Source organism: Cynoglossus semilaevis, chromosome 16 (genome assembly GCF_000523025.1).
Source record: "Cynoglossus semilaevis isolate Cse_v1.0 chromosome 16, Cse_v1.0, whole genome shotgun sequence".
NCBI classification, from domain to species: Eukaryota; Metazoa; Chordata; class Actinopteri; order Pleuronectiformes; family Cynoglossidae; genus Cynoglossus; species Cynoglossus semilaevis.
The window spans coordinates 4,684,283-4,711,044 of record NC_024322.1 but is presented as its reverse complement, the minus strand read 5'-3'; the positions used below and the strand labels follow the sequence as shown (position 1 = coordinate 4,711,044).

At 40.3% G+C, this 26,762-nt stretch overlaps 2 protein-coding genes and 1 long non-coding RNA gene across 11 annotated transcripts in view; 2 read left to right on the top strand and 1 right to left on the bottom strand.

Moving 5' to 3' along the window:
• il1rapl1a (interleukin 1 receptor accessory protein-like 1a) overlaps positions 1-12,556 on the top strand; it is a 186,791-nt gene extending 174,235 nt beyond the window's left edge. For 5 of the 8 annotated variants that reach the window (XM_025064072.1, XM_017040080.2, XM_025064071.1 and 2 more), the window contains 5 exons: positions 3,557-3,702; positions 7,240-7,386; positions 9,492-9,662; positions 10,628-10,672; positions 11,423-12,556. In XM_025064072.1, coding sequence (XP_024919840.1) covers positions 3,557-3,702; positions 7,240-7,386; positions 9,492-9,662; positions 10,628-10,672; positions 11,423-12,144 — 1,231 coding nt within the window. In that variant the 3' untranslated portion in view covers positions 12,145-12,556. The remainder of the gene's footprint in view (positions 1-3,556; positions 3,703-7,239; positions 7,387-9,491; positions 9,663-10,627; positions 10,673-11,422) is intronic. The other 3 variants (XM_017040081.2, XM_017040083.2, XM_025064074.1) reach the window with 3 other exon arrangements.
• Positions 12,557-14,781: 2,225 nt separating this feature from the next.
• The window catches only part of LOC107989813 (uncharacterized), a 14,948-nt gene continuing 2,967 nt past the window's right edge, over positions 14,782-26,762 (top strand). The window contains exons 1-3 of one of the 2 annotated variants that reach the window (XR_001761338.2): positions 14,782-15,436; positions 22,364-22,651; positions 24,518-24,614. This is a non-coding gene — a long non-coding RNA (uncharacterized LOC107989813). Of the gene's footprint in view, positions 15,437-22,363; positions 22,652-24,517; positions 26,757-26,762 lie in introns of those variants that run through there. The other variant, XR_003052306.1, reaches the window with a different exon arrangement.
• On the bottom strand, positions 22,056-24,018 carry nr0b1 (nuclear receptor subfamily 0, group B, member 1). Its single transcript, NM_001294191.1, has 2 exons — positions 23,252-24,018; positions 22,056-22,592 (listed from the first exon to the last, which is right to left on the bottom strand). Exons 1-2 carry the CDS (start codon positions 23,904-23,906, stop codon positions 22,351-22,353), a joined length of 897 nt encoding a protein of 298 aa, NP_001281120.1. The 5' UTR covers positions 23,907-24,018; the 3' UTR covers positions 22,056-22,350.

Genomic DNA, 26,762 nt, shown 5'->3' with positions numbered 1-26,762 from the left:
GGTGGGAGGGAGCAGAGAGAGAGAGAGAGAGATGGGAGGAAAGAGAGTGGGAGCAGACAGGGAAGGAGTGGAGAGAGAAACAAATATGGCAAGTCACCGAGGAGGAAAGTAAAGAAGACGCATTGGTGGAAGTCAGTTTGCCTGTGCGCTGATATGAACGGGCAAGAGAAACAAATTTAATTTCAAAACCCTGCTGCCGCTGCTGCTGCTGCTGCCGCTGCTGCTGCTGCTGCTGCTGCTCACCATCCTCCCTCTCTGGCTCTGGTCATACGTTATGCCCTGACACCAGGAGCCCACTCACCCCCTCCTCCCACCTGCTCTCAGGCCAAAGGGGTTATCTTTTCAATAATTCATAACAATATTTCATGCGGCAGGTCAATACTGTATTTGATCATATGCTCTGTGTAGCTGCTGCTGCTGCTGCTGCACCACCACTGGCCATGTTTATTTGCAACAAGAACCTTAGTTTTAGACCCTTATAGACAGTCTGAAACTAGAGATGGAAATGACAGAAAAATCAACAAATCAAATAATTCCCCCCAAAATACATGAACTTCTTACAAATACAGGGAATTTTTTGACACCTTTACATTTCTGGCAAGTGGATGAAGAGAAACTGAACATTCAGGACGCAGTAAAAAATGACAGATATTTCAGGTGTTATATTTGTGTGAGTCATTTCTGTGTGATAACAAACTGCTCCTCAGTGCTCAGTCTCGGCCTTTTGGCCAATGATGACACCGACTCAGAGAAGACTTTGTGATGCAGATGTGGACTGTATCAAACTACAACTGGCCCGCCCTTCTGAGGATGCTTCTATTATCATTTTTACAACTAGCCTTTCAGGACGTTGGTTCGGAAAAGTTCAAGTTATTTTTGCCACAGTGTTTTTGGAGTTTCTTCTGGGTTTGAAAAACTTGAAACAACAAGCACAAGCACACAAAACGTGCTTAGCTTTATTTATCCAACTTGAAGCCCCCGATATGGGGGTGCAGATCGCTTCTATATCAACCGACTAGGCAATAAATTCTCATTTGTGCCAGCAGGGGCCGAGACACGGTTGTGATCGCAGCATGGATGGCTGGACATTAGCTTAGCATGCAGGGATTAATAAATTAGCAAAACAAATGCGTCTCAGCATAACAGAGAAGTCGATCGATGTGGTGCTGACCCACTTCAGTGGTGCTTTGCAGGTGCACGTCGAGAAAGGACCAAGTTGTGAAAATCGATCACAAAACGAGCCAACTCTGAGGATTTCTGCTAACGAGAGAGAAATAGAAAATTGAACAGGAACAGCTCCTGGAGCAGCCCACTGTCTAATTCTTTCGGCTGACTCTGTATCAATAAAGCCGATCAACCAAAATAAAAGCCTGGAGCTTTACAGAGTTACATAAAGATTTACGTGGAGTTTTACCAGTCTGACATTCAGTGGCTCTGGTCCAAAGAAGCTTCCAGACCAATGGTCTGCCCAAATGGTTCTGTCAGATATTTGCTCAAATGTGAATCGTGACAGAAATGTTACATAACCGTATTTAGGATCGTAGATTTACCTCAGGATGTTTCTACCTCTTGGCAACGACTTTAATTTACTATTAAAACGAAATGACACCCATGAAACAAAGTCCCGTCGGTTAGCACCTCCGCCTGAGAGTACAGACATCAGTTGTTCAGCTTCTGGTGGGAACTGATGGTCCATTTTCCATCCAGGTGCTCGTTTGTTTGCCCTAAACTTGTGATCCCTCCGCTCTATCTTTAGCTCCCCCATCAGTTTCTCTTTTAGGCTCAGGCTGTGTGGTCATTAAGGCGGCGTGTGCAGCGCCCGCTTGTGCAGTGTGATAATACAAAATGGAAGGTTTCAAAGTACCCTCCACCACTCCCTGGAGAGACATGAATTATTCCCATGCCTCCTCCTCCTCCTTCCTTCCTCATCACTCCCTCCTCTCACAGCCTCTGGCCTCAAACCACTGCACAACAAACTCAGCTGAAACTACAAACATCAGCAGCGCTGCCTCGCGTCCTCTTTGTGGAGCTGCTGATACACTTTCAATTACTGACACCAACAAGCCATCCTTATGCACAGTTATCGGCTTAACGACGAGCAGGAAGAGCGACAGTGGAGAGACCCTACACTTGAACACCCTCTGTCACACCGACGTCCTCCCCCCCCCCGTCCACTCCACACCTGCCATTCAAAGCATATTCTGTTTCATTCATGCAGTCCAGAAGCACTTTACTCTGTACCTGCTACTTCTTCAAGTGCTCCTCTGGGAAACGTGGCTCCTATCGCTTTACGCAGATGATGTCCACGTTTATTTGTATAATATCCATGAGTCAGGTTCTTTTTTTGAAACCAAGACCCAAACTCCTCTTGCAGGACCTCCCAACTTTAAACAGGTTGGACATAGTTTCAGGTCACTGCTAGTGTCTTCCAGCTACGACTGTCGGCTAAAGTCGAACCGTATCTACCTGAAAACTAATTTTAATTTTTTGGCAAAACTTCTTTACTCTTTTCTTTGATATCTTTTGTGTCTTTTCTCTCTTTTAGCCTTTTCATCATTTCCCCCTTCTTTTATGCCTTTTTGTGATTAACCATTTTACACTTGTCTCTCTTATCTTTTTTGGCCTTTTTGCTGTTTACAGTCTTAATAAATTTGTTTACTTTTTTGCTCTTTTTGCAGCCTTGTCATTTCTTTATGTTTTTGCCTTTTTTTTTTTAGATCATTTTTGTCTTTTTTACGTCCTCTTCACTGGTGTTGGCTTTTTTTACCCACATTTGCTTTTTAGCATTCTCACCGGTGCTTCTTGCGCAGGAAATGCTTCTATCCTTTGCTGTCCAAGCCTGTGAAGCACTTTGGTCAACAGCGGTTGTTTTTTTTTTACCATATACCATATACATAAAGTTGAAGTACAGTCACTGCAGTATGCCGTATCTGCACAAAAAACAAATGGAGCCGATCGCCTTCTCATTTGCACCTTGTTTCCTCCAAAGTGTCGTTTGTGCTGAGGATTGCTGTAAAAGTGGGCTAAGTAGTGTGTCTGAGGTACTAGAGAGAGCATTATCTCCCCATTCCCTCCTCCATCAGACTCAAGCAGCCCAGCGGGGGACACTCATTTACTTTATGGAATATTACTTTCTCTGCGTTACCATGGCAGCCGCTATAAAAAGATCTCCCTCTCATCGCTATTATTTGATTCTCCACATACACACACATGCTGATTCGCACACACACACGCAGACACACACGCAGGCCAAGGAAGAGTCTTTATTGATTTTCATTTCTCATATGTTTTCCTCGCAGAGAGAGAAATTAACATACCGTGAAGTAATTACAGTAACACAAAGGGAGGGGGGGGGGCTTCATCACAGTGCATCTGCAGTACAGAAGAATGTTGCCGCTCCTGCCCATTTTTGTGTCATATTCAATTCTACACAATATTCCTTGATAACACACTCAGGATAATGACTTTATGAAGCGTCATCAAAGCCCTGCTGTTTGCCGTCGCAGTTCAATTGTTTGGTAAGTGGGTGTTTTTGTTTTTTTTCTACCTTTTGCAGAGTAATTAAGGAGCATCTTGGTGAACAGGAAGTGGCCATTTCCCTGACCATTGACTCCCTGGAGGAAGAAGACCTGGGGAATTACTCCTGTTTTGTGGAAAATGGAAATGGGCGTATTCAGGCCACCATCCAGATCTTCAGACGAGGTAAGAGCTCTTTGACATACCACGGATGGTATAAATACACACCAGTACTGCATGAAGTACACTTGAGTGTTGGGTGAAGATATTCAACTCGTGGGCAAATATAAACCTTAAAAAGAACTTCCTCAGTTTTATAAGGAATTAAACCACAGTCCATGTAGGTACATGATAGCTCTACTGAGGAAGACATTGTAGTTGACATAGTTGTCACATGATGAGGTCATTATGATCCTGATTTTGAACCCAGATATTTAGTTAAATCTCTTCAACAGCTCCATCAAAATAAATTTAAAACACTTTTATCAAAGTTTAAATGTTAAATCTCTCAGGAACAGAAAAGGTTTGTGTACCACACCCTCCTTTTTAATCTCTTGATTAATTATGTGTTCCTTAATTACCTATTTAACATTTATCTGGTGACCTTTTGGAGGAGTCTGACTCCTAAATCATGAATCAAGACATAAAACTTGAACTAACAGAGTAACTGTGTGTGTACACTGATGCTGCTGCGCTTAATAATCCAATAATATTAATAATGTTAGAATCATTTGAAAGCACGGATGCCATAATTTGACCAGACATTCTATAACGTCCTTTCCAACAGTGGTTCCCAACCTTTTTTTGCCATATTTTAACATCACGAAATGTCGGCCCCGGAGATATTTTTTCAAGACTGTCCGCTCAGTTATTTTAGTAAGCTGCATTTTATTTCAACTTGAGTTATACAGTTGTTCTAGGATTGTTTGTGGTCTTTCAATCAAAACTTTAAAAAGAATAATAATTAGTGGAACAAATAAATTCATCAGTAACTTGATTTTAATCAATGATGTAACATTTCAGATGTATAAACACTGCTTTAAAACAGTTGTCAAGTCAAAACAGATAAGAAGATACAATGATATATTAATGTTAGTGTACCAACATTTGTAACTTCTTGTTTAGTTCAAATTAGATTGAAGTTTTTAATCAGATTAATCACAAGGTAGCTTTGGATTAGTCATTATTAATGATGGTCATTCATTCTTATATTTAATGAATGATATTCAAACAAACAAAAACTACCAGGATATAAAAATTTCCAAACCCCAGTTCCACGGTGTTAAAAAGGTTTCGTTTTTGTACAAACTTAATCAATCTTTGCTTATGTTACAAAAATCCAACCCAAAACTCAAAAAGCGGCCGCTCGGCGTGAGTCGATGACTGTGTCAAAGGCTAAAGTGATAGTTCAGGTTTTTTGAAGTGTGGCTAAATGAGTTATTGATACATTACCAACACTGACCTGAAGCAGAGCGTCAGTGTTTCACTGACCCTGTCTGAGATCCAGACAGGATAACATGGCTGCCAATAGACCCTGAAGGGAAGACTGAATTAAGCCACTTAACAAAAGTCTGAGTAAATGAAATCGATGTCACTGACATACCTGCTCAGGTCTTTTATATCTGCATGAATCGTCTGCTGCTGCAGCTGGAGAATGTGTTATTATATTATTATTATTATACATTAAACTGCAGCAGACTTGTCCATCCATTGCGTTATTTCCTGTGAATATTTCTCTAAATTGATCACCTGCTGCAGCTTTAAAACTTTCTGAACTAAAGCAGACTTTATGTATTGAGAAAAGACAGACTGCAGATACCACAGATATTAAAGGTCAATCAAATCCACATTACTCAGCGTAAACCGCACCGCTGGCCTTTCAGATGCTGTATTGGTTTGGGGGGGGTTGCGGGGGGGGTTATGACCAAACATGCCAATGCTGACGCCCCAGCACATCCACAATATGTGCCTTTAAAAGTTAAATGAGTGTGTTTGACTTTTCGCTAAATGTTATTGTGAGTGTGGACTTGTGTGGGAGGATCAATACAGCACCCCCCCCCACTCTCCCTCCTGAGCATTGAGATAGCAGCAACAATAACAGCAACTGCTGCTGATCTTAGCATTAAAAAGATGAAAGCAGATGTTACTGAGCCTGAAGAAGAAAGAAAGTAGGCACGGAGGTCTTTCATAACTTTTGAAATGCTTTAACATTAAACACACCGAGAGAAATCATGGGCCGTAGTGTAGATTGTATTTACAGTGAGACTTCCTCTGATTTGTTCAGTCATCTTTGGTATTATAGTGTATTTTGTGCTTTAGTTTTCCTTTTAAGATTCATATATTTAAAGAAATGAGGATATGAAGATATGAGTAAAATAAATTAATGAATAGATAATTGGAAATTAAGGCTTTTTTTCATTTTCTCCCCCCAAATGTGATCATGGTAACATGAGCATCAAACTCACAGCAAGTATGTCTGTTAATATGGTTGTTGGGGTTTTTTGTCAGGATATGTCATTTGTACGTGCTAACACTACCTGAATATCCCAAAACATACCTCAGCAACATAACTGCAATAGATCTTAAGCTCTGAACCAGAGGTCGTTGTTAAATGTTCTTATAATCTCTGTAATCTTAGCTACTTTATGGCTAATCCAAAGCTAATTGTCAGCTGTCCTTTGACTATTGGTGGTAGAAACAGCCATGCTTTTTGTTTGGCCTCAGGTTAGGGGGGTTATACCTTTTCTTTTGTTGACATATAATATCAAATCTTGAGACTAAAGCCTTAGGGTCCTTGTGTGTGTTCTATGGAAGCCTTGAGGCTGGTGTATTGCAAAAGGACTTTGGTTTAAAACTCACTTACGTCACATGGTTTCCATTGTTTCCAAACCCAATTTTAGACCCATTCTCTGATCTGTTGTCAAAGTGCAGAAATGAAAGTCTTTGAAGCACGTGTTTGTATAGGACACAAAACATCCGTGATGTTATAATAACGACGCCGCAGTTGCCGTGGTAACCGCACAGCGCTCCAGCGCATAGTTTGACAAAGATTAAAGGTGAACCGGTGCTAGATGAGGCGACCAGGTAAACGATGCTTTAATACACACCATAACTCATCCTTTCCCTCTGCTGCGTCTGTGGGTAGATGGAGGGAAAGATAATAGAGAGGAGAAATGAACGGAGAGGCAGAAGAGGAGAAGGGAGAGGCGTAAATACCACAGAGGGAGAGTTTTGATGGAATCAGGAGCAGAGGGAGATGAATAAACTGGAGTCTCTTGTTTTTCAAAATGCCTCTATCCATGTCAAAATACTGTCGCCAGGCCAACCATGGACCGCGGCCAGCGCTGTAACGCCAAATAAATGAATCCAATTCCTCATGATCTCCTCTTTTTTCCTCCTCCCTGTCGCTCTCTAGACTGCACCGTCTCACTTTTCCCAAACTCATTATGAGCATTGTGCCTCTTCCAAAGTGAAAATTGATGCAGCCGAGCACTGAAAACACCGGCGACGGCCGACCTTCAGGCCAAAAAACACGTGTCTTTAAAGTGGCTCATTCTTCTGAGTGTAAGAGGGGAACAAGAAATAAAAAATAATGACAGCGACCTCTGGAAAAACAATGAATCAATAACCTGTTCTTTGTCTATTCATAAAGACAAACCTCAATAGACCCTCAATTGTGTCTTTATTTCTTAAATATATCTTGTGTGTGTGTTTTCCCCTCAGCAGAGCTCATGTACACAGTGGAACTTGCAGGAGGCCTTGGAGCGATCCTGCTGCTGCTCATCTTCCTCATCTCCCTCTACAAATGCTACAAGATCGAGCTGATGCTCTTCTATAGGAGACACTTTGGCAGCGAGGACGTGGATGGAGGTAAAGACCGAGCCATCACTCCTCTCCCCCCCTGTCTTCACCTCTCCTCTTTATACCTCTCCATGTCTGAGACAGTTTTTCCCCCTCTAGAGTCTGTGTGTTGGTGTGTATTCTGTCAAAGCCTTCTATCCATAACACACTCCTGGCTAGACACAGATGTCGTTTCTGGTTCTATCCCGGCCCCTCATTTACTCTCCCCTCCACTATTTCTCTCTGCTGTTGGAGTCAACGTGCACGTGATTTGTGTGTGCATGTGAGTGTGTTTGTGCGCATTGCTGCTGAAGCTGCATTGGAAAGAGAGGAGACAGATTTTCAATTTGTTGCCCATTTAAAAAGAGATCAGTCTCAATATGTCATGGAATCATGCCCACCCTCCTCTGCTATGTGGGGACTGGATGGGCTCCCTGCTCCGTCTCTCGGTGACAAATGGAAGCATAAACATCCTGAAATTGGAGGTCAATATATTTTGGATGATTTTTGTATTTTGGTGGTTTTTTTTACACTTAACTTTTCACATCATCCAAGGCTGCGTTTGTTTGGTTTCAAAACTATTTCAGAGTTACCTTTTTCTATGCAAAAAAAACCTTAAAGAAATGAACTCGTAGTCTTTCAGCCTCCTTCATTTTTTTGTTTTTTGGAAAATTACCAAAAAGGTTGATTGTTTTATGTGAGGTTCATCTTGTCCTACTTGACATTTTTATCACCTCTTTCTGGCCTTATTATTTCTGGTAAAATGTGACCTATTTTACCCACTTTTAGCTAACGCTAAGGTCTGTAATGCCTTTTAGTTATTTAAGGACATTATTACCAATTATTCACTGTTAGCTTTTTGAACCTTTTGGCAGATACTGATCTTGTTTTGCGCTGTTTTTGTTTGTTTAGTTTCAGTTTCTTCTGTATTAGGGTTAGGGTTAATTTTGCTAACTCTGCTACAATCTTTGATAATTATTATCTATAGATTAACTTTTTTTCTCCCATTGGTTTCAGCTCTTTTTTCCAGTTTTTCTGGGCTAAGTTTTGGTCAGCTGTAGCTTCTGTTTTGTTATTTGACTCTTTGCAGTTCATCCAAGGCTTCTTTTATTTATAAATTATTTTTTAATTTTTAACCTTAATTATATTATAAGGATCACAGTTGAACCAGGTGACCCTCTGACATTTCGTAGCCCCAGGAATCCTTTAGATGCTCCTGATACACAGTGTAACTCTGCTCCATTTGAGAATGATAAGAAATGTGTTGGGCTGCACAGAGCACTGATCCCAACACCTTTGGGAGGAACTGAGTCAGACCATATGACTCAGACCATTTGACAAATTCTAGGTCCTGCTCCTGTGGCTACACTGGAACAAATCCCTACAGACAGATTTCACAGTCTGGCGCAGTTAAGACCTTTAAGGAAACATTATACAGTAAAGTGTAAAATATTGCACAGGTTTTATCCTACATTTGTTTAAATGTCAGAATAAAGCAGTCAGTTACAGGGGGTTGAGTCTCCTCAAGTGAAAAGTTTTCTGGCTTCAAATCATTTCCTCCTGAATAGAATCAAACATTATGTTTCATCTGCCAACAGTTTATTTCAATGGAGTGGTTTAAATCAGTGGTTCCCAAACCTTTTTCAAGCTATATCTCTAAACCGGGTTGACGCCCCCTACAGGCACCCACAAGATTTCTTTTAAAGGCAGCATGTTAAATCATGCTCAAATGACCAGAACACTTATTTAACACATGTATATATAACCTGCCATCACATTTTTACCATATTACCCCCTAGTGGCAGCTGGTGGAAAATATTTCAGTTGTAAAGGTTTCAAAATCCAATTATGATACCTACTGTAGTAACCTTTAATACACAGGTCTCAAATTGGGATCACTGTTCAGTGATTTTGTAAAACTAATAAATAACAATAATTAAATTAAATAATTAATAATTGGGTGAATTTGGGGAGCAGCGCCTCTGTAGGGGGCGCAAAGCTATTTTACAATGGGTGCAGTCAAGCAAACTAATTTGATTTGTATTTTTTGTTTAATGAGAACAGACATTTTTCTACTTCCATTTCTGGTCACTGTTTGAACCTGATCCTGTCTTTGCCTCTCTCTTGTTCTGTAGAAAACAAAGACTACGATGCATACCTCTCCTACACCAAAGTAGACCCAGACCAGTGGAGTCAGGAGACCAGAGAGGAAGAACGCTTTGCCCTGGAGATCCTCCCTGATGTTCTGGAGAAACATTACGGCTACAAACTCTTCATCCCTGACCGAGACCTCATCCCAACAGGCAGTAAGCACCGACTGCAGCATCTGTGTGCACACATCTGTGTGTCAGCCGTTCTGTGTGTTTTCACAGCATTAAGACAGAGAAACTGACTCAGTTTTGTCCTAGTTTGAACTGTTTGTTGTGTAGAGTTTGACGTCAGCTTTGTCACACACAGTCACTGTCTGGTGTTGTGTTTTCTTTTCCTGCTCGTTGGCAAAGTGTTTTGCTTATATAGTCACACTCTGGAAGCAAAAACAAAACCTACCAATTCTCTAAATTAAGAGAAAACTGAGAAATATGCCCTGAAACTGTCAAGTAAGACATTTTTCTCACATTCTTTCTAACTTTATATTAAAAGATCACTGTATTCCTCACTAGCTTCTCCCCTGACTGTGTGTTATCAGTACGAGAATGCACGGCTGATACGGCGACGATACGTCGAACAAATGTATTATCCTCACCGGCTTCTTCTTCTTGCTTTAATACACGTGTAAAAATTCTGTCTGAACATATTCGGATGTGTGCAGACTCTGGCTCAGTAGTGTCAGTCAGTGCCCGTGGTACACACTGTTCTCTACTCAGAACTGATGCCCCATATTTATACTGTAGTCTTGGTGTAGAGCTGATAAAACACAGCCTAGTTGATCCAGACAGAATTTAACATCAGAGGGGAAACTGTGCAGAGGCGCCGAGCCCTGCTAACTGCGTTGCATCTCTGCTTTAATCAAAAAGTAAATTGTCGCCGACATCGGTGCCAGAGCAAAATTGTTGGTGGATTAATGTCCAATCAAGGAAACATGGAATGTGACTATTGATGTGTGAGATAAATTGATGAGGGAACGAGAGGCAGACAATTTTAGGACGGTGTGATTGAACGCTGCTCTGTCTTTTTGCTGTCTGTGTCTGTGTCTGTGTCTGTGTCTGTGTCTGTGTCTGTGTCTGTGTCCGTGTCCCACATTTGATCTGAACGTGAACGTGTTTATGTTTAGGTCTCTCCACTGAACATTACCAGGATGACACGCGGCTCTTCGGAGGTACTTGTTCTCAGTTTCTTCCTCTGCTCTTGACCATTGACCGTTGAAAAATCAGGCCACACACTGAACATTCACTACTCTCATTAGCTTTGGCTTTGGGTCGACACTCCTCCTGCTGCATTGACTACGTTATATTAAAGCACACAATATTTTATGATGCAGAGACCAAAGACTAATATTCACATTTAACCTACTATACTATACTATAAAGAAGACAGAAGTGTCTGAAATATATAAAACAAGACCAGCTATAATTCTGTCAAAATAGGAGCAACTGTTCATCCTCCCATACTTACATCAGAAATAATGTACAGTAGTTTAAGAAATATGTAAAGCTTAAAAAAATAAATTAAAAAATAGAAACTACAACTTAGTCTTAGATTCACCAAATGCACCATAAATGCCTAAAATATTATTTAAAATTATTTTAAAAAATAGCTGGAGGCCAAAGATAGTTCAAATGAATTCATTGTAATATAAAAGTTTTTTAAAAAATGACCAAAAGTCAGGCTGAAACGTAAGCTGAAACAGAACTAGCTAAATGTTGCCCAAAAGTTCCAAATGTTTAATGTTTTGTTTTCTTGTCTAGCTACACAAAACTAATCACTGCACAGTATGTCTTTGTCACTGTCTCGTGTTTTTGTGTCTAATACTTTCTCTTCATCCATCTTTGTTCAGTGTTGAGCTACATGTACTGACTTTAATATCTCTAAGGCTACAGAACTCATCCTTACTCTTTTACTCCTGCAGCCTACATAGAAGACGTGGCCCGCTGTGTGGACCAGAGCAAACGCCTCATTATAGTCATGACGCCCAACTACGTAGTGAGACGTGGATGGAGCATATTTGAGCTGGAGACGCGGCTGCGCAACATGCTGGTGTCTGGCGAGATCAAAGTCATCCTGATCGAGTGCGCCGAGCTGCGCGGCATCATGAACTACCAGGAGGTGGAGGCTCTAAAACACACCATCAAAACCCTCACTGTCATCAAGTGGCACGGCCCTAAGAGCAACAAGCTCAACTCCAAGTTCTGGAAGAAGCTGCAGTACGAGATGCCCTTCAGACGCACTGTGCCCATGCTCACCCACGAGCCGGCACTGGACGTCAGCGAGCAAGGCCCATTCGGAGAGCTGCAGACCGTCTCCGCCATCTCCATGGCGGCCGCCACCACCACCGCCATGGCCACTGCCCACCCGGAGCTGCGTTCTACTTTCCACAACACCTACCACACCACCATGAGGCAGAAACACTACTACCGCAGCTACGAGTACGACCTACCTCCAGGAGGGACCCTGCCACCCCTGTCCTCCCTGGGGAACCAGCACACCTACTGCAACATCCCGCTAACACTGCTGAACGGACAGAGGCCTCCTGGGAAGAGCCGAGAGCACAGCCTGGAGGAGGCGCACGCTAACAACGCCATGCTCCCTCTGCTGCCGAGAGAAACCAGCATCTCCAGCGTCATCTGGTAAATAAGGAACATTCTCCGAGTGGAACTGAAGGAGGAGGATCATTCAGGGTCACACACGACTAGGTTCAATCTGGAAACGTTCAAAAAAAAATTTAAAAATAACACGGTTCATGAAGTTCATGAAAAATATGATGGGAATCCATTAGTTCTAACTGTGGGGAACTATTCATGGAGATACAGAAGGATTTTTTTTGGACAATGCTACTTTTTTTTTCAAAGACACACAAATGCATCACCGGGGATGTTTTCTATGTGAAATTCCAGGAGATAATAATAACAACACTGTTTCCTTACTGAGTGAGACACGGACTCACAGGAACTCCAAGAACCAACGCACTATGGCAATTTGTGTACACACACACAAACACACTCACACATGTTCACAAATGTGCATACACCACACACACAAACACACACACACATGTTCACAAATGTGCATACATACAAACACAAGGAAAACAGGGTCTTGTACATATATTTCAAATTTCTTTGTAGCATCAGTGTTTTCCTGTTTCGTTCTCTCATTTGTTCCGTTGGGCCATGTTTTTCTGCCTTTATCTAACGTAGGACTTTGCTTTAACTTGTTTGTGTAAACCCCATTTTCAGAAGAGATGGTGCACTTTAAAAAAAAGAAGCAAAACAAACTGAAATCTCTCTAGTTGGTAATGCACATGTACGGTGGTCATTAGGGTGGCAGAATGAAAGGATCATTGGGTGTTTTCACTGACCGACTCTGTTGATCAGAACTGTTGAAGGATTCATGATGCAACAGATGTTTGTTAGAAAAGCCCTGGATTTTCTTCCTTAACAACAGTCTAAATGGTCCAATTCATCTTACATACAATTCCATACTTAAAAAAAGGTTCATGAATGATCTTCCCTTTTTCAGTCTCAGGGTGGATTTGTGATGCAGCAGCAAACTGTTAAGTTTCTCCTTCATTTTGAGCCAACTTGGCTATACCTATAGCTTCAGCATTATGGTTTCTACTGCAATAACCATCAAGCCCCAGGGCAATGAGGCCTGATTGTTATGCAAAATCTGCTCTCAGTCCTGACACAATATTATTCCTCCTGACTCTCTGAAAATGTTTTTACGATATAATTAACAGAAGATGATGAGGGACCGCAATAATATGGAACCTTGTGCTGAGAAACATGGTTTTTTAAATTGCCTTGCAGCACTTGGCACAAAGCGTTGAACCAACACCAGAGCCTGGTATTGTACCTTTTAATCCCAGTTTTGACAGTAAAATCTGTCATCGGTTCATGGTTAAGCTAGTTTGGTTCCATGTATGAAACAGAGGTTTTCAGTGAAAACACTAAAACACATGTCTCACTCTGTTGCCTGATCGAAGCTTCAGTGAGTTGGGAAACTGTAGGTTTCAGTTGTCATTGTGTTTCTTTTGCATTTGTACCACCTTCTTTGAACTGGTGTTTGAACACAGTTGTACATTTTCTATTGTTTCATCTTTTAATGATGTCCATGCTCTAGCACTGTTGATTTTATGTTATATCTCTGGGGTTTTTTTTTGTTTGTTTGTTTTTTGTTTTGTTGTTTTTTTTCAATCTTTGTGTAGATCTAAAGAACATTTTTAACACTTTTGGACATTTCAGGATCTTGGACGAGCTAAACATCTTCTTTTTTGTTTTATCTGTAAGAGGTGTATCTAGTTTAAAACGAAACTCTTTTTAAAAAAAATTATAGAATATGCAAAAAGGAGGAGGAGCAGGAGGAAGAGGAGGAGGTGGCGACAATGAACCATCCTGTGGGAGCGAGCTGATGGAGCCATGGGGGGGCAGTGCTGGTCCTCTCCAATCAGACTGACAGAAAGACTAGCAGATCTCTCTCTTTTTCTCTCTCTCTTTCTCTCTCTCTTTCTCTCTCTCTCTTTCGTCTCTTTCTCGCTCCCTCTCTCTGTCCAAAAGCTTCGTATTTTCTATTGAAACAAGCAGCACTGCTGTTTTAGAGTGATAGTGAAATGCCTCACCTTGAGAAGAAATCTGTAGATTATTTTAAAAAAAAAAGAATTATATTTTTATAAATGAAAAGAGTTTGCTTGAGGACTCATACTTATTTGCATTTCATCCACCATTGAACGGGGATTTGTGTATAAGTGTTATGCTGGTTTTTGTATACTTGCAACGTGATTCCTGGTTTGTTTGGAGATTAAGGTGGCTTATGAGTCCCTCATTGAAAAAAGCCCTCTACTCTAGATTCAAAAGTAAAAAAAAAAAAGCATTTTCAATGTTTGTTTTTGTTTTAACATGATATTATTCCCATATTGATTATTACTTTTGTTGACATGGATAGTTCATGTTTAAGGAAAGAAAAAAACATGTGTTTTGAAAGACTTTTTAAATATATTTGAAGGTGTGACTTTCTTTTTTTTTTTTTGGAGTATGCATAGCAAATAGATATGTATTCTATATATAACATAGATATTTATATAAATATATAAACACAATTTTCACTGGAAAAGAAATGTCTATCTTTATAGAAACACAATCATGATCAGTTGCCCTTACTTTCTCACTGCACATTAAAAACATTGATTTCCATTTGGGGTTATTTACTTTTGTGTCCAACTTTGCACCTCCACTTATTTTCTCTATTAATGTTGGGGAAAAAATTCCATCATTTCAGGACTGTTTCATCACCTCTACAACAGGTATTCTCAAATGTTGGGGCTTTGGGAGCTGTGGTTTTCTGCACTTTCAAACCACTCACAATATCATTCAGAGTTTTAACACTGTTTTTGTTCAAGGTTGACTAAAGTACAGTCAGTTTTATTGTTTTTTCTCTGGATGTGCTACTTCCTGTTGCGTAGACTTATCCAATCATATTTCAGGCTCATGTGTTGCCAGGTGGAAAGAATCTGCCATGAGGTGTTTAGAATCAGTAGCGCATGTGCTGGAAGCCTAAAATGATTGGCAATGAGATTGTTTGTTTTTGACCAATCAGATTTTGGGTTGGCATCAGAGTTACGTTGGCAATTTGATATGATTGGATGGTCAGAGAGCAAATTCTCTTTTAACAAACTGCCCCTGGCAACTTGTACGCGCGAAAGTGAAGGTTTCTGCGTGTCCGCCGTACAGCGGACATTATCAACCTGAAGCGAATTAAAACTTATGCCTTATTGCGACAGGACAGACTTGACTTTTGAGCATTAGGAAGGTTCAAAGGACATGTTAGAACTGGAACGCACAAATAATCTGTACAACAGAGTCATTGAACTCTTCTTAGGAAAGAGAGGAGGGCGGGTTTTGTGTGCAACAACTTATCAGAAGTTTTGGTGAGTAAAATGTATTTTCTCTTTTGAATTATATTGTAATTGTATTATGTTATCGATACTTTTTCATGTCACAGCAGTGTCTGTATTGTGCTTCGTGGGTTTGTTGCTCTAGTAATGGCGTTGTTAAGGCTACATGAGTTATCTAGGATATAACGACTACTACATTTCTGCCTAAAATGGATGGTTTCTATTGACGTAATGACGTCATTACGCTATGAATTAATTCAGACAGGACGCCATTAAAGGCGTGGTTGAGAAATGCACGGTACGCCATTGCTAAACTCTAGTGGTTCATGTAGCACTTTCAAATAGTGAAAACTTCGATTGTACATAATAATAATGATAATTATTATTATGATACAATACCATATAAAATCATTTCTTAGATTTTATATGGTATTGTATCATAATAATAATTATTATTACTATTTAAAAGATTATGAATTCATCATAAAAATTTAAAAATATAAGTCGACATTTTTCTTCATAGTGTTGGTGAATTTTGGTCAACACTGCCTCCTGATGGTGGCTGTTCTCCCAGTTTGTGTAGAAAATATGTATCAACTGCGTATTAGAGAAACGATAAGTGGGCTCACCGGAAGTATTGGAATCTGACTGATTTTACAAAATGATTCTTAATTAAGAATTAATCAAGAATTAATATTCTAAAAGCCACTGTCAAGATGCACAGAAAAGATAAAAAAAATTCTGCAAAAAAATTACGTATGTATTATATATAACAAACGCATATATGTGTGTTTTTATATATAAAACACGTGCAGAGTTTTTGTATTCATGTTTATACTGGCGAAGGAATCTGCAGTATTGAAGAGGGGCACAGTCAGCAGGGGATTTAAAGGACAGAGCACAGCACAGTGAAATGCCATGCTGAGCGGAGAGTGTCTTCCTGCAGATCTGGACAAAACAAGTATTAATTTTATTATTCATTCCTGCAACCTGGTTTTGGGGTCACTACTCAGCATTAAAGAAGCTCTGCTCTACAGCATTTGAGCAATGGAACTAATAGTCTTTTGAATTGGTGGTGCCTGTAGGGATCAGATGCAGCTGCTGTACCAATGATTTGGATTTTTTCTTTTTTAACTCTTTCTTCTAACTGTTTTCGTCTTTACTCTTCTTTAACTCTACCACCTGTGGGTCATCTTAGAGTCACTGTTTAAAAACACACAATCCTCACTCCCTAGCAGACTTCTCTTCAGTCTCTGGGCAGTCCTTTCACTTCTACATAAGACTATTTTGTCCAACATAGCTCATTATAATCTCCTTAAGCCACCCCACCTATCCTAATGCAATTCATGACCACATTATACACCGTCATTATTCTTTCACATTCACAATACTGCAATAGTAGAAGTGTAGCATCATGTACTTGGAGTATACAGGTTGTATACAGGTTGTCTAAAGGCTCTAAGATAAATTTCAAAAAGAATATGTATTGTATTATCAAATATCCTTCCATTTGATTGAAATACTTCAACAGATGTCAAGTTTTGACATTAGGAAAATTCCTTCTGGTGGATGTTTTTTACTGAAGCTGCTTATTGACTGAAGTCAAGTGATCTAGACTGACTGTTTGATATATGATTATATTTTGATGTCTGTGATCAAATCAAATACACCACAGCTCAAATTGTGACAAGAATAGAGCAATACATTTTGTCAACTACGTTGAGAATGCCTTAAAGACTTGAAATAATATCACCTATTAAATTGAGATCACTTCTAGTGATGCATCACTTCTTCTCTGTACAACCACTTAAAGTGTTTTAAGTTTGCACTTAAGTGTTTATACCTGCAATTTAACCCATTCACGCTGTCACTGTAAGACAGATGTACAGATACAGTAATTCTCTCTGTTTCCTTTTTATATACACACAGAAACGCACCTATAAAAAGGTGGTTAGAACTGTATCTTATGGAAGATAAAAGGTGAGGTTTATGTGACCTGACAGTAGGACGGAGTACAGCTCCTCAGGAGTTTAGATAAAGGCAACACAACTTTTTATGGTTAACCTTTATGTTGTTTGACAGTTGACATCAATGGTGTTGTTGTTATCTTCTTTTGTTTTTTTTCTCTTTTCTTTACCTTTACCAAACGAGTGTCAGTGTAGCCCCCACATGGAGTCTGTGGGGTTAAACTGTTTTTATTTTCCCTGTTTCTATCCCAAGCACCATAGAAACACAAATCTCCGGGCATGAATCCTTCTTGTAAACTTGTAGGGAGTTTCTACAAGTAAACTAGCAGGATTCAATTGCAAACCTTTATGTTGTTTTGACAGATTAAAATTTTCATTTAATGGCCGACATTCTTTTTGAAACGACACAATAATTTTTCGGTGTTTGTTGCCAAACACTGCCATCTCCTGGTGATATGTACCACATACAAGTGGGTGATTGGGATTCTGAAAGAAGATTTTATAATTGTCTTTCTCTGTCAATTCTAGGAGATAACAGAGAGAAGGTAAAACTGGGACAGAGGGAAAAAAAAACACACACAACACAACACAAGGCTGCACTGGCGCGTCAAAGACACAGCGAAGTAAAAGTGACAAAAAGAAGAAGGAGCTCAGGCATTTTTGTTTGGTGCTTTGATGCACAGAGGGAGCTGCAAATTGAACCACAACTGTTAGAATATATTTTGGCAGTTTCTTTAAATAACAGATGCCAACAGTTGGAGGCTGACACACGCGTGCACAACCCAGCAAAGGCACACACAACATGTCCACCGCAGTGAAGCTGGTGACTGTTGCATGTTGGCATTCCCCGAGCAGACAGCTGGAGTTTTATTGTCAGACACAGGATTAATAGAGTCTTTATTACCCACAGCAATTACGGACTTAATTGGAGAGAAAATAGGTCCCAGTGAGAGGGACCATGTAGAGGGCGCAGATGATGATGATGAGAATGTCTTCTTCTTCTGAGCAGTGTCCACAGTGGCATGTGTGCTACTGTGTTTAACCCTAAGTGTGTTTTTGGTTTTTCTTTAATACTTCACTGCAGTGTTTTAATCAAACCGACAGAGGGTGCTTAAGTAAAAAAGTATTTTTTTTAATATGAAATTTGCATTAAGGGTTTATTTGGATTTGTTTTTGGAAATATAATGTCACACATGTATAAAAATACTTTTAGAAGTTTAAGACATAGATTAAATCAACAAAGAAATAATACCAAAATCAAATTTCTAATACAATTATTGGAAGATTAGATTTGAAGAACCGATTTATTTATTTTTTGTTTGTTTTGTTGCATGAAAGGCTAAACTTTAAATACTTTGCATAGCACGTAAAAGGCAATCACTTTAAAAATAACATGTTTAATCTGGCAATGATTTGTGTAATGTGCTGTAGAAGCCTGGTTGGACACTTCCCACTCATACCTCCTAAAATTGACAATTTATTTTACAGGAGCATCACAAGTGCCACATTTCAGGGGCTATTTTAGATATTTCAAAGATGTTTGTCACCATGACATCAACGTCACCAAAGTAGTGAATAAAAAGGAAGAAAGAAAGAAGACTAAAAGACTATTGAGTATTAAAATTATGCTCTCGTGTTGTAAGTGTATAACTGGCTTCTAGGATCCAAAGTGGCACTAAGTTATACAATGCATTTCAGACAGACTCTTGTCTTCATGTTTTACCAACACCCTCTACTCATGGGTCTTGACATTAAAACTTTTAAGACCACGCTCTGCAGGCGAGACGAAGTAAACTACATGCTATATTTTTGCATAGTAAGAATTACTTGCCTTCATATATTTATAAATGAAAATTCCAATCTTTCTGAAATGTAAACATGCCAAAGTGCATTCCCACTGTATGAAAACATCTTCTACCTGAACTTCACTCTACAGCAGAAAACTGTCCTTCTGTCCTCTGTAGCTCAGCATGTCGTAGACTGGCCCGCTTGTAAATTTTCAGTACTGATCGTTAAAAGTGGGAGATCAAGTCCCCTTCAAGAGTCTGTTAAAACCAGCCTCTCTGCAGCTGGGGAGTTTATTTTAGGTTTTTTTCCTAGCTCTCCCAGATCAGTGTCACTGAGTACAGCAGTGATCTGCATTTAGATAATGACTCAGGACAGCAGTCAGGGGATAGGTCGGATCAAGTTTTTTTTCCTGAAATTTATTTGCCTTTCTTGCTCCCATCTCTATGTGGAACCAGCATGGATACAGCATTTTAACTAACCCTCACTGCCAGTATCTAGTAAGTCCATATACTGTATATCTTGTGGATGGCCCACATTGACTTGAGTGGTTGGGCTTCTGCTCTCTTCAAACAATGGCATCTTTTTGACTCTCCATCGTCTGGACTTAGCTCAGACTCTCACACACGGTCTACTTATGGTATACCATTGTAAAGCCATTCATAACCACTCTCCAGGTGTTGATGTCAAAGGATGCTGCTCTAAGTGTCCTCTCAGCAGAGAAGATGTATATTTCTGTCTCTCTTTTCTTTCTGTTTCATTCTTTCTTTTTTTATATATAACCGCAGCACAGTTGTTAAGTACTCAAATACTGAGGCAAGTGTCTCTGTACTTCACCGATTCCACTTGTGCTCCATTACTCTTCAGAGTAATGTGTGGTGACAAGTTACTGTGCAGATACTTGTATAAATGATCTGTGAAATATTATGATGTAACGTATGATAGGACACAATATACTGAGCTGTCTAACCCAGTTTTAAAAAAAGAAGATAGTACACTTCATGCATTTAATTATATACTTTTAATTTATACATTATTCTAGTAATTGTTGCCTTGTTTCTTCTGCCACACCAGCAGATCTGAATCTTGTGAGTTTGCATAACTATTTTCCACTGCTAAATAACTTTTTTTCAGGAAGATGTTTGGAGACTCATTAGCAACAGAAATGAAACAAAAAAACTGACTACAGGTAGAAACTGTTGATTTTTATAGGACCAATTTCTTTTTCTATTTACTATTTACAGTAAGTTTCTTTTGCCTGATTAATATATGTTCAGGTGCATTACTAAGATACATTTTACAGTGTTTATTGCACCTCAATGTTTACTGCAACTGATGCTTGTATTTTAGGATCTTTAAATTTTCTTACTTCTACATATTAGAAATACTGCAGACCTTCGTGCTACAGTACAGTTCCTCTGTCACTGTGAGCAGGGCACTCCTAAATGAACAGTAGTACTTCTCTGGTCATTTTATTCTGTCAGCATAAACCCAAATACCGCCACAGGGTGCCGACAGGTCCAGACCATATGGCTTTTGAACAGTGACTAACTATTGTAGCTGCCAGCAGCTGGAATTATATTCAGGGACTTGTATTTATGATAACATTTGGACTGGAGTGAATGTATTGTAACAGCAGTAGGTCAGTGACCGAGGTGAACATTCATGTTGTACCTTGTTCAATCAAATGGGTCTCTATTGAATTAATGGAAGCCATAATGCGTCAGAATGAGGCCATAACCATAACATAGCTGCTGCTGCCTTCATGCACAGTCTCCAGATGAGTTTCCTCAGCAGGGTTTAGATTGAGTTTTCTTTTCTCCACAGCTCCCCTGAAGATGTTTTACCCCAGAAGCACTTTGGTCTAAATCCACAAAATTCTGCACAGTAATGACCAGAGTTGGGACAGGTAGAAAATGACCTGAGGCACTTCCACTGCACCATCTCTGGGGGAAAAGAGTGTGCACGGTGCGTTCACCGAATGTGGTGCACTGTTGCACTCTAGTGGTCTCACTAGGTATTGATGTTTCATCTGAAAAGGCAAAATGTAGTGTAAATGCTAACTAGGATGTCAAACGTATTTAAAACCAGTACAAGTTAGCTGGAGAACAATCCAGATTTAGTTAAAGTAAGACAATGGCTGAGACTGAGCTCAAAGCTAAACTAGCTGTAGGTCATATGAGTAATGGCTGGCCAAGAAACTAGCCAAAAATAAACAAAAAATAGAACATGAACTGTAGTTGTCAGAAGATAAATAAAGTTCAGGAGAATCTAATAAATGTTTAGTCAAAATAAATTTAGTTTAGAATAATGAATTGTATTGAAAGTCAAGTAGGATGTAGCATAGGGAAAAGGTTAGACAATAGCTTAACGTTATCCTAGATAATGTTTATTAAGCCAAAGACTAGGCTCTCAAACTGCCCTACACTTACTGTAGGTTTTCACGGGGACATAACGTCCACGATTGGTGGACGCGCCTTATTTTGATGTTTGATTTTAGAGAACTCCAAGCTTGTGCCTGTTGTATAGGGCTTACCTGGTGATGATGATGATGATTGTTTTTCAAGGTAATATGCGTCAGACTTGTCAGTACTCTCTACTGTATTTATCACATTTTATATTATGGCATATTATCTCAAATAAGATGAAACTGTAGAACTGATACCAGGACCATGGTCATGGCCAAATTCCAATGTTGCTGTTGGGAAATATGGAAACGATATACCCTACTTTCTTTGTGTAATTATTTACTATTTACAATTTTAAATGTTTTTTTGGCATTCTTCTTAATGCATGAACACCTTTGATGTTGTGTTTTTACATGTTAACAAATCTCTGGGATTCCCCTGCAACACTGTGATGTCAGTGTTAGAGTAGAAGTGAAGTCAAACAAAACAGTTCAGATTAACTTTTATTATAGAAAAATAATGTTTTTTTTATAAAAACAAATAAATTATGAATTCCAGTTGCTGCTTTGTAAATTTTCTCTTTTACTCAAAACAACGCTCTCATTCTCTCACATTCAGAAACACACACATTCTCGTTCCTGTGTGGGTCATTTGCACAGTTTTTGAAAATGTCCCACCCACTGTTCTATAGTTTTTCTTAGTGTCCTCACACCTGATACTTGTCTCCTGAGTCCCCTTGGCAGCTGAACCTGACTCTGAATTCACCTCTGCATGGACTGTTTCTGTGTTACTTCCCGTAGAACATCTCCATGAGCACCTCCTCTATGTTGACGGTGCCAATGACGGGTCTGAAGAAGAGCTGGGCCACCACCAGAGGGCTGATGGACCTCAGCATGGACAGGGCTATGAGAAGCTTAGCGAAGCGTGTTGTGTCCTCGCGGTGAATCAGCCGGATGTGTTCTTTCAGAGCCTGGTGAGCCTCACGACGCAGTGACTGGATGTAGTGCAGACAGCGGAGACCCTCCAGATCTGACTCAACCGCAGGAGGAGGGGAACAAGGAGGAAAATGCAGGAGATAAATTAGAGAGGTGAGACATTGAACAAGGTTTTCATTCAGCAAAAAGTTAAATGGATGGAATGAAATATCGCTTAAGCTTTAATATATCATTGCAATACTGCAATATTAATTCATTTGTACAAAACTACTTAACTGAGTTTTTGACTATTTTTGATTGTTCAATTTATGTGAGATTTTCCAATACAAATTTTCTTTATTTTAATAAATTGTGTAAATTCTGTGGTTATATTTAAAAGGTTATCTGACTCTTTTTTTTTTTTTTTTTTGTGAGTTCTGGCTGTTGATGTTTTACCAGATACATATTTGGGACTAAAAGCAATAAAGAATATTAGTTTTAACTAACACATTTGGTAACTCATACAATCAATTGTCTTCAAGGTCCATACAACAAATGCATCCTGTACTTAGACCAGACATTAGAACTTTTATCAGAACACATTAAAATTGAGTGCAGCCCAAATCAAAAATGTACTTAGAAAGCAAAATCATTTGTTGTTACTTTGTTGTTAACACTTTCTCTGATAAACCCTCCCTGAGTCTGTAGTTCATCATCTGTCAGTCACCTGAGCCAATAACTTTTTTGTCACTCATGTTAAAAACACTGACCCACCTGGGTTAAACAGCACTGCTCCTTTCAAGTACGCGTACTCCTTGGTACTAATATCCACACTCCAGCACTTCTTCAGGAACGCTTTGATAGCCTCGATTTCCACCACGGACACCCCGACCGCCCCATGGCCGTGCCCGGCTACGGGCTCACTGTGGCGCTCAGGCAGCCCGGTGAGGATCCGCTGCAGCATGCTGGGCTCCACGGTCTCTGTGGTCTCAAAGTCCACCCGGTCCTGTGCCAGACCCAGCACCAGCAGCGGGGCCCATCCGCTCCGGATCAGCACTAGCTGATCGTCCTCGGGCAGCTCCCGAAAACAGGGCACGTTCTTCATGAAGCGCAGCGTCTTGACCAGAACCGCCGACGCGGCTTTACAGGTGACCTGCGGGGAGCGGAGGATGCCGCGGCGGCGAGTGGAACCGCATGAACAGGGCTGCTGCCTGAGCTCCTGCACGGAGGCTGGGGCTAGGCATGTAGAGGAGGAGGTGGAGGAAGGAGAAGAGGAGGACTTTTGGAGCAAGTGTTGCACCGTTAGTTGTTGTTGTAGTTGAGGGTGATGGTGGTGATGATCCTCATCTCCAGTCACCAGGGTATCACTTTTTAAGATGCTGTAGAGGATGCTGTTGTTCCGGCAGCGGCAGCTCTCCAGCGTGGCCATGGCCGCTGACAGAGGCCGCAGCTCCGCTGTCTGTCTGTCTCTCTCTCCCTGTGAAGCTCCGGAGGTCAGTGACTCAGGTAGCGCTGTTTTCTTATCCTCTGATAGCCCCACCAGTGAAGGGCAGCACGTTTATATTGGCTCCCGTCTGCCCTACAGCTGTGAGTGTCTGCGCATGTCCCTCCTCCTCCTCCTCCACCACCTCTCCCGTCTGAAGCACCTCCTCCTTCCACACCGCCTCTCTACTGTCTGCTGTCCTAACACTCACACAAACACCTTCAAACTACATCTCCTACCGGTGTCCTCACCTACCTGGCCTTGTTCAGACTGCTGGACGTCATCCAGTGTGGTTTTAAAGTCTGGACAGCAGAAATAAATCAGAGACAAAAAACACACGAAATTAGTTTTAAACTACCTTCAGAGGTGAATCGAATACAAATACAGACTATTTCATTCTCTAAACTAAAGTCTGTAATGTATCACTGCATTTTTATCAAGATAAGAATCATGACAAAGACTAAACTAAGACGAGTCCTGTGATAGTCAAAACATCATAACATTCTTGATGATAACTAGCAAAATGCTCCTTCTGACTTTTCAATTTTATCTTACAGGCAATAGTCCATGGTCAATGATGACAGCTGTCCCTGTCCATCCATGTCGCACAAGACATTTCAAAAGGGAGATCAATCTGGACTGCAGGCAGGCCAGGTAAGCACACCACACACTTACAGCCATAAAGGAAAAGAACACAAAATAGATAGTAAATACTTTATGGGCAGAACTACTTTCATTTCAGGCTACGGTTGTCTGTATGTTTCTATGTAGGTTCATGTACTGTAAACTACTGTATGTGTATTTTTCACCCTTTTCCTGAAGATGATTAGGGAAATATATAAAGAAAGAAGAATGAATGCGCGGATACTGTCTGTAATTGATAGCTGCATCATTGAATAAGAGTGTGAATAAGAGCTGAAGCAGTGATGGTCCAGCTGTCAATCACTGCCATGTCTGCCTGTCAATCACATTTCATCATCAAATTGTCCCTCATTCTCTATTAATGTGATTTATTTTAAACATTTGTCCATAGCATTTTTGTGCAGTATAGTAGATAAGAGTACCCACCCTGTATGCTATACAGGTAATCCAGTTTTCTTTATAGCATTAATGTATTGAAGACAAATAGTAACAGCTAATAGTCATGGGTAATTAAACCGACACATTCATTAATTCTGAGAGTGAAGGGAAAAGGTAGCGCCACAAACAGACATGGAATCAAAGCCTCGTTCTATTCTCAGCATTACCTTGACTTTCCAGCAGAGTTGTTTATCAGACGGGAGCTGGGAAAAAAATATAGGCCAGCGACAGATCTGAAGGCTTAATTATTTTAGGGGAAATTTATATGATTTTCTATGAGGGTGGAAAAAAAGTCGGGAGAGCAGAGCTGTGAAGGCCGGCGTGCAACCTTGACTCGGACACACTGATATTGATTTAACCGTGAAAACAGGAGCTGGTGAATTATGATGTCATGACTCAATGCTCTCCTTGCTTCTGTCACTGAAGGAGGATGGGGAGCAGCAGGAGGAGAAGGGGTAGCGGGGTGGGGAGGTTTAAAAGAAGGAGAATGCTGGAGGTCAGGGAATTAGAGAGTGGAAATAAGAGTTTGTGGTAAAGCAGATGAATTAGAGGTTTATCATAATTGCTCCCAAGAGGGATCACAGGTTAGAGATGGCCACTACCTCTGAGAGAGGGAAGGAGGCAGAGGATTCTGGGAAAATCACAAGCAATTATCAAGGATTTTAGCCAGAGTGGAACCAAGCAGAGGAGGGAATTTGTGTAAGAAAACCCAGGTTCCTGACTTGAAGTGCAAATATTCAGACAGTGCTGATGAGGCCACCTAACAAAATACAGTCCCAGCATCACGCAGAGGTCGTCGGGGAGAGGTTTTCTTTGGTGTGAGGAGAAGTTGACATTGAGTGCATGACAGCGTTAATGAAATAGCAGTGAGCAGGACATCAGCGTCCCCTGTTCTGCCTGGCTGAAGGACACAGCTTTGAATGGAGGGAGGATGAAAAACTTTTTGCGCTAGTGAAACAACATTGTTCAGAGGCCAAATGTCTTTGTATTGATTTAGCTGTGAGAAGAAAAAAAAATGGAGAGATTTTTCACATGTTTATATCAAGGACACCGCGGGATAAACAGCCTTCGCTCAGCCTGTCTCTTCTGCTCAAGGCCCAGCCAGTGCAGGTTATAACAAGCCCTCCGTCTCAAGGAGAGATTGCATTATGTCTTGTTGCAAAAGCAGAGAGTTTAAAAAGACAGGCACACAGCTCCCTGTCACACTTTTTTCTCATTCACAGGTCCTATTTTTTCTTTTGTTTCCCAAATCTGCCCAAGGTAGCTTGCCCTTTCTCTTAATCTGACAGATGATGTCTTGAGATAATCTTTTGGGTTTTTTTAATGTCAAACCTCACCATATTGTGCAGGTAGAGTTGCAGAGCATTAAGTTTAACCTGATATGGACAGATTCAATGTAATCAAGTCTGAAAAAATAATTTAAAAAAGAAGACTTTTTTCACCAACTTGAAGATGTTTTTAAAGTATTTTTTTCTTTGCTTGAAATAAATTAGTTTTTAAATTGAAATTATAGCCACTGGACCTTCAGACAGTTGAAGAGGTGAACAAGCTTCTACAAGTGGAAATGAGTGGAACAAAATTTTAGGGGTGAAACCAGGCTTATACTGGTCGTTCAAAACCCATCACAAATTTTTCATGACATTGTTTGTGTACTCCTGAGCATGGGGCCCAAGAAGTTTGAGAGGTAAAGCGTACGCTTGCTGAAATCAGCTTTAACAGTCG